This window comes from Lycium barbarum, chromosome 9, assembly GCF_019175385.1.
Source record: "Lycium barbarum isolate Lr01 chromosome 9, ASM1917538v2, whole genome shotgun sequence".
NCBI classification, from domain to species: Eukaryota; Viridiplantae; Streptophyta; class Magnoliopsida; order Solanales; family Solanaceae; genus Lycium; species Lycium barbarum.
This window is the reverse complement of record NC_083345.1, coordinates 112,383,568-112,391,964: the sequence shown is the minus strand read 5'-3', so window position 1 is coordinate 112,391,964 and position 8,397 is coordinate 112,383,568. Positions and strand designations below refer to the sequence as shown.

At 37.4% G+C, this 8,397-nt stretch overlaps 1 protein-coding gene across 1 annotated transcript; it reads left to right on the top strand.

Annotated features, from left to right (window-relative positions):
- Positions 1–3,361: 3,361 nt before the first annotated feature.
- Positions 3,362–8,103, top strand: LOC132612182 (uncharacterized). The gene is made up of 6 exons (XM_060326504.1): positions 3,362–4,720; positions 4,872–5,213; positions 5,508–5,678; positions 5,763–7,002; positions 7,496–7,617; positions 7,840–8,103. Exons 1-6 carry the CDS (start codon positions 3,362–3,364, stop codon positions 8,101–8,103), a joined length of 3,498 nt encoding a protein of 1,165 aa, XP_060182487.1.
- Positions 8,104–8,397: the final 294 nt, after the last annotated feature.

The following is an 8,397-nucleotide window of genomic DNA, read 5'->3' as shown; positions in this document are numbered from 1 at the left end:
TGCACCAACATTCAGTGGGAAATAACCACTAAATTTTTTTCAGTGGAAAAATAGAGATTTTTTAGTCCTAAAATTTGTCCTAAAAAAATGATTAATTTCTATATTTAGAAATAATTTAACTTACAATTTCTCCTTTACTCTAAATGAAATGATTTACAGTCACATAAATATTTATGACTTATTTTAGATCATAAGCTTCAAAAATTTTGTGCCGACGAGTCAAACTATATCACATAAATTGAAACGCGGAAGTATTTGCTATCAAATGTCGATGCACTTATTTTATTCTACTTTTGTTTTCGTCATGACAGCTAGAAGTTGAATATTTGCATGACTATGCTAGGATTAGTACTAGTTTTGGGTTGTTGACAGCTAAACCCATTGTCGACTTTTCTGGTGTTGTGGGAACTAATCTTGTCTCTCTGGGAACTGATCTATCCTTTGACACCAACGCGGGAGCTATCACCAAGTGCAATGCAGGCTTGAGCTTCAAAAATACAGACCTCATTTCTTCTTTGAATCTATGAGTTATTTATTTCCACACCATTGTTATTAAATTTGATGCAAAAGGCAGAATACATAGATAGACACTTAAATTTAGCCTCTCATGTCGGTTGAACGATCCAAGATTGTCTCCACTACGTTAGTTGAATACTCCAACTTACAAAATGATCAATTAGACACCTCCAAAATTTATGTATTACGTCAGCGTCGAGTGTCCACAAGACAAAGTGGGTGGGGATGAGTTGAGGTGTCTAAATATGTACATTCTCAAAGTTGGAGTGTTTAGTTGTTAGTTGAGGCCCTGTCTATGTATTCTGCCGATGCAAAATGTTGGTTTTTCTGGAATTAATGCTTAATCAAGTTAATTATTAATTAGATTGCTTTTCAATGTATGGTGAAAAAAAAAAAAGGAATGACAAGGGAGACGCTCTGAGCGCATCATTCTACCACATATACAATGCCCTGACCCAGACTGGTGTTGGCGCTGAGGTGACCCATAGCTTGTCTAGCAATGAGAACGCCATTACTGTCGGAATTCAGTATCAATATAAATTTGATTCGCCCCAAGATCTGTTTGATTCGCTCACTTTGAAGGCAAAGGTTAACAGCCTTGGCAAGGCAAATGCGCTGATCCGATTAGAGTCGCCTTTTATCACCATTTCAGGAGAAGTGGATACCAGAGCTGCTGCCGCAAGTGTCAAGTTTGGACTGGCCTTGGTTCTCCACCCATAGGCTAGTCAGTACATCACAGTTTTAAAGAATACTTTCCTTATAATATATACTAGTGTACGTACCTGCGCGATGCGCAGATCGTTTTAAAGAAAAAAGAGCCAAGAGAGATAATAAAAACAGATATATATGAACCATGTGAAGCACATTGCAAAATTTATATTCTCATTTTTTTGTATCAATGTTACTTTGGACTAACATTTTATTTTATATGGTATGTGTAGTTGCACGCTGCTGCTTCATTTTTTACCATTTCTTCAAACAATACAAATATTTCATACTGCACATGTCAACATCACTGTCAAAGAAAAGACTCGTGCTAATTAAAAACACCATTCAAATCCTTGATGCAAGCACAACAACAAATCTCATAGATGCAAGCCCCATCTATTTTATTGTTTTATGTTCTTAATTTTAGCTTTATCTATTACGATTTTAGTTATGTGATTTTATTCATATTGGCCATTTTCATTATAACACAAAAACTTTTTCATAAGCATTTTGTAGTGTTCGCGTATCAAGCGCGCATTGACCAGTTTCGTTTATGAGATTGATATGCTCTAAATTAGTAAAAGAAACTCTCGGATCTTGTTTTGTCTTTACTGACGCCAAGCTATCTCGCCTTTTGTCGGTGAAGTGAATGAAATCGTTAGATTCCCGTTGGGGATCACTGCACTTCAAGCTAATGACATAGTAGTTAGAAACTACAAAACTTCTATGATTGACTCAATTATAGAACGATACACCAAACAAATTGATATTTGATTAATATATTGACAATAAAAAAAAATCAATTATATTGATATAGAATGTTCAATTCACGGCTTATCTTTCTTGAAATTTTTCATTTTTCGATTATTAAAATGCGTATTAACTTTATCAAAATATTATGATGTGACTTTATAAAGGTATTTTTGGTTTTGGATTTTGTCTATTAAAACGTCAATTATGTGGTCTTATTAAAATGTGTATTAACTTTATCAAAATACTATTATGTGACTTTTTCTTAAAGCGCGACTTGATAAAATATCCAAGCTTATTATCCTCTTAATATTCATAATATAGATTTTATTTTAATATTCAATACATTTGATTTTGGCTTTATATATTGAAATTTTAGTTACATGGTCTTATCCACAGTAGAATTTTTCATATCATAATTCTAGAAATTTTCTGATCTCAAATTTGAATATTTTTTCTTTCGATTCACAAATTAAAATTCAAATAATTTTGTCTTTCAGTACAAATCAAAGTTCATTTTTTTTTTAATCTCAAGTAAAAATTTCATATTTCAATTCAGATTCAATTTACTTTTACCTCAACTCAAAAAAAAAAAAAAAAACTCAATTTAAATATTGGTAATTCATCTTTCAATTCAGACTTTAATTAAAAACTTCTAAATGTTTGTATCTTTCAATTCGAATCCATTTTGAATTTAAGTGGTCAAAGTATTTATAAATGAATTTATCTTTTATTTTGTAACTATGTCGTTTGTTTGGGCAAACCGATTAGTTTATATAGTAATGTAACTCCAAAATATTAGGACTACATTTTTATAGTTAAATTTTAATTCGTACTTTATATTTCAATCAAATAAATTTTTTTTGTATAAAACTTGACTTTCAATTCAAATTCAATTTTTTAGCTTTCAATTAAATACTTTTCTTATCTCGTGATATCTTGATATACACATACTAAGACATGTTTCAGTTCAAGTTTTTACTCACTTCAAAACATTTTTATATTTCAATTTCAAATTCGATTTTTTTTAATATCAAATCAAATACATATATCTTTTTATTCAAATAGTATAATTTTACTATCTCAAACTATTTGATACAATATTTCTCTAGGACTTATTCAGTAGTTCTTATTGATTATCACTGGTCAACCTAAACACAAGCACATACAAGGTATACGTACAAAGATAACCAATTTTAAGTGATATATTTTAGGATCCTCGTGTGTAATAGAAAAATAAATTAAAATAAGCGCAAATGTGAATTTAGATGAGATATATAGCCATACTCAATAACTTACAGAAACTCGATGATCTAAGTGATTCGGAGGACCAGAGTCTCTCGGCGCATGTTAAGCTACGCTTGCTAACATACGCCAATCACGACAAATGGCCCAGAAACGGAACCCTAAGGTGCAGATCTCAACCCAAAAAGGAACGGTGGTGACTACACAACAAAATTTACCAGTAGCACAACCGGAAGGAACCAAGAGAGTGGTGACCCCAGAGACCGGAGTACCTCAAGACCTTGCTCCGATACAATTGGGACAATGGCTGACGGAGGCGAGTTCATCTAAGGTACAACAGGCTCCGACCAAAGGAGTTCCGCTAAGACATCAGCTCCCACCGGCGAGGGTGACTCCAGATGCCACAATAGACATCGAAACTGAAACAGGGGCGAACCAAGCAACGAGAAAGCTCACTTTCTCAGCTGATAGTGCAGCCGCTGCTAAGAATGAGACCCGACGTAATAATCGAGCCCCAAATCGAGGTAAGAAACTTAGCTACTTTCCTCCGGTGCTGAAGGATGGCAATAAGGTTGTTAAATTGAACCTATCGGAGCTGGAATCACAGAAAAGGAAGTGGGATAATGCTTTAATTGGCTATGTCGTTGGCAAAAACCCTCCGTTTAAACAGATGCTTAAATTTGTCTATGCCATATGGAATTTTGTTGAAACGCCAAGGGTGTTCTTACACGAGGAGGGATACTATATCTTTAAGTTTGCAAATGAGCAGGATAAGATGGATGTTCTTCAATATGGGCCATATACATTTGACTATCGACCTATGGTGCTCAAACAGTGGACTACTAGCTTCCAGATGGGAAGGGAATCGATTAGACAAATGCCGTTGTGGGTGACATTTCCAAACTTACCTATTGAGTACTGCTTTACTGAGAATCTTGGTCGAATAGCAAGCTTCATTGGTAACCTTATTTGCACAGATAGACTAACTACTGAAGAGGAACGATTGTCCTATGCTAGAATACTGATAGAATTGGATGTTACACAACCTTTACCTAAGCAGATGCTAATTGAGGAAGCAAATGGTAAATATAAAACCCAGTTATTGGACTATGAATGGTGGCCAGAGTACTGCCAGGACTGTATGTGTCTTGGACATGTTACACAGAAATGCCCGGTTAGCCAAGCAGCTACTGCAAAGACTGATAAAGCACCACCAAGGGTTGTAGCACCAGCTAGAAGGAGCAAACAAGTACCAACACAGTGGCAAGATAAAGATGCACCAAATGTCCAAGCTGACTCTTCCATGCCTGAAATTCCACCTGAGGCTGCCATCCCAATTGAGAAAGGGGGGCAAGAGGACGCACTTGGGAATAAGGTTCAACCATTAACTAGCAAGGCAAGGGACAAAGAGAAACAACCGGGTGAGACAGTCGCAACAACCAGTGACACACAAAATGCAACATCGAGCCTAATAGTGCAGACAGTAGCAATGTCTTACAAGGTCCTAAGCAGCCCTTTCATAACCCTCCATGATACTATGTTCTTGGAATATAAGAGGGCCAAATCAACCCTATAAGCAGAAAGAATTGAGATCATTTCTGCTTAGAAATAAGATAGATCTCTTGGGCTGCCTAGAAACTAAAATCAAGCAGGGTAGAGCTGATAAACTGAGAAAATATTTGGGAACTGAATGGACTTTTTATGTTGATTACAATGTAGAACCAAATGGAAGGATCTGGCTATGCTGGAAACATCAAAATGTACAGCTGACAATACTAGAAGCTCAAACACAATCAGTTCATTGCTATATTGAAGACAAAGGGTCAACATTTAAGGCTTATATGACTTTTGTCTATGGATTGAACACAAATTCTGGAAGAAAGGATATACGGACACACTTGAGAATGCTGCATACAAATATGGTGGAACCCTGGCTCATATTAGGTGACTTCAACACTGGATTATCAGTCCATGATAGGTTAAATGGAGCACCAGTCCATCCAATTGAAATTCAGGATTTTCTTGAGTGTATATAAGACTTGGGGGTAGGGCATCTACCTAGAAGAGGATGTGACTACTCTTGCTGTAATAAGAGAGAAGCTACAGACAGGATCTACAGCAGAATTGAGGTGTTAGGAAATCCACAATGGTTCCAGCACTTTGGTTCACTAGAAGCATTGTTTGGCAGCCCAGAATGCTCGGATCACTCCCTAATTATCATAAACACTTTTGTCAACTACCAACCATGTACTAGGCCATTTAGATTACTGAATGTGCTTCTTAAGCAGGAGAGGTTTATAGAGCTAGTCAGCCAGGTATGGAACCAGAACATAGCTGGTCACACTATGTTCAGAGTTTGGAAGAAGCTCACAACAATTGGAACACAGGCCAGGAAATTGAACAAAGAAATGTCATCTCTGGAGTCTAGAATTAAAAATCTAAGGGAGCAGCTACTAGAGGTTCAAGGAAACTTAAGGACCAACATGTTTGATGCATCCTTGATCAATACTGAGAGAGATACACTGTTACAACTCCAGAAATAGGATGGCATTTATGAACAAGTGCTGAGACAAAAGTCAAGGGCAACCTGGATTGCACATGGGGACTCAAACATTAAATTCTTTCATGCACACCTTAAGGCCAGGCAGACTAGAAATAGAATAGCCTCCATCTGTGATGAACAAAGTGTAAGGATTACTGACCCTGCCTTGATCCACCAGGAATTTTTTACTTTCTTCAAGCAACTGCTGGGTACATCTGCAGCTGAATTACCTTGTCTTGACCCCAATATTGCCAGGGATGGACCATGCTTAACACTTGATCAACAAAGGCAGCTGCTAGTGCCTGTCACCAGAGAAGTGATACTTAATACATTGCATAGCTTGCCCTGTGATAAGTCACCTGGAGTGGATGGATTCCCAGCAGAATTCTTCAAAGCATTTTGGCCTGTAATAGGAGAAGAGGTCACAAATGCTATTTTACAATTCTTTGAGAATGGAAGGTTGCTTAGGAGTATAAATTGCACAACTATTACGTTAGTACCTAAGGTAACCACCCCAAATTTTGTTAAAGAGTTTAGACCAATAGCTTGTTGTTCCACTATATACAAGCTCATTGCTAAGATCATGACTACTAAGTTGAAGACTGTGGTAGACTACCTAGTAGGGCCTTCTCAATCAGCGTTTATAGAAGGAAGGAACATACTTGATAATGTAGTTGTGGCACATGAGCTAGTAAAGGGCTATGGGCAAAAGCATGTGTCACCAAGATGTTTCATGAAGATAGATATCAGAAAAGCATATGATTCTGTGGAGTGGGGCTTTCTAAAAATGGTTCTCATTGAATTTGGGCTTCCTAATAGAATGGTGGAGTGGGTTATGACATGTGTTACAACTGTAAGCTATTCCTTGGTGATTAATGGTGGGCTGACTGAGAGGTTCCAAGCAAAAAAAGGCCTCAGACAGGGTGACCCTATGCCACCTTACTTATTTGTCCTTGTCATGGAATATCTAAATAGGTCCCTTAAACAACTGAGACATGACCCTAACTTAAATTACCATCCAAAATGCTCAAGGCAGGAACTGGTCCACATTTGTTTTGCCGATGACTTAATCATGTGCTGCAGGGCAGACAAGGGATCCATACAATTAATGATGAAGGCTTTTGAACACTTCTCCTTTGTCTCAGGACTACAGGCTAACCTACACAAAAGTTCTTTCTATGTTGCTGGAGTTACAGATGAGTTTAGAGATCAGATCCTTCAGGAAATGAGGTTTACATTGGGTGAAATCCCCTTTAAATATTTAGGAGTTCCCCTGTCCTCAACGAAGCTAACCATCCAATAATGTATGCCACTAGTTGAGAAAATTATTGCAAGGATAAGATGTTGGTCCTCCAAGTTACTCTCATATAGTGGCAGATTGCAACTCATCAAAAGTGTAATTTTTGAAATGCAAACTTATTGGGCTCAGGTGTTCCTTCTGCCAAAAAAGGTTATATAAATGGTGACCACTGCTTGTAGAGTCTTCCTTTGGATAGGAAGCAATGAAAGCTCCAGAAAAGCTTTTGTTGCTTGGGATAACATGTGCTTGCCAAAGGCAGCGGGGGGACTCTACATCATAAATTTTGAGCAATGGAATAAGGCAGCAATATGAAAATTGCTGTGGTCACTATCTCATAAGGACACACTTTGGGTACAGTGGATTCATAGCTTCTATATAAAGACAAGGAATCTGGCTGATCTTGTAACTCCTAAACAAGCTTGTTGGCTTGTTAGGAATTTCTAACACTGATCCAATTACTCACCTGGCACAGTTCTCAGTTGGAGGAAGGTTCAGTATTAAGCAAGCTTATGTCTCCTTTATTCCTCAGCTTCCTAGAGTACCTTGGAGGAATTTGGTAAAGTCTAAAGGTGATCTCCCTAGGCACTAGTTTATTGTTTGGCTAGTAGTGCAGAATCGATTAGCTATTGTAGACAGACTGGCTAAGTGGGGAGTGCAAGTGTCTCAGAGCTGTGTGTTGTGCAACACACTAGAAGTAGAAACAATAGAGCATCTCTTCTTTGGCTGCAGGTACTCACGATTTGTATGGCATACTCTACTCCACTGGATGGGACTACAGAGAAGGATAGGGACCTGGGCAGAAGAAATTGGTTGGCTCTCAAAGGCTGTCAACAACACGAGGCCACGAGCAAACATATTGGGATTTATAGCAGCTGCTACCGTATACACCATATGGGTTGAAAGAAATGCAAGGAGGTTTCAAGCTAAGGCTAGATCAAATGTGCAACTCATCAGGGATATCATTTTGCAGTTGCATAGCAGAGGACAGAACCAGTGCAAATGGAGTAGAATGCTGCCTAGTTTGAATAGTTATCCTGTATAGGCTTAGCTAATTTACACTGTAATAGTTAGGAAGTAACTGGAATAGCTCTAGAGTCCAAACAGAGCTAGATGTACAGAATTGATACTTGATTGAATAAAAAAAATTCATTTGACCCAAAAAAAAAACTTACAGAAACTCAACTATATATCTATAACAAAAAAAAAGTTAGTGACATTAAAACAGCTAACTGAACTTGTACATTTACACTAATCTAACTAATACTTAAAGCAAGTAGTCACCAACTGGTACATCATTGCTTGAGATATCGACTCGTCACCGTCAATCCTTTTCGGG

Coding starts and splice junctions, on each gene's coding strand:
- LOC132612182 (XM_060326504.1), top strand. CDS start 3,362: ATGGCCCAGAAACGGAACCCTAAGGTGCAGATCTCAACCCAAAAAGGA. Junction 5,214..5,507: donor ATAGGTTAAATGGAGCACCA/GTCCATCCAATT, acceptor CTTCTTAAGCAG/GAGAGGTTTATAGAGCTAGT. Junction 7,003..7,495: donor GGAAATGAGGTTTACATTGG/GTGAAATCCCCT, acceptor TTGGCTTGTTAG/GAATTTCTAACACTGATCCA.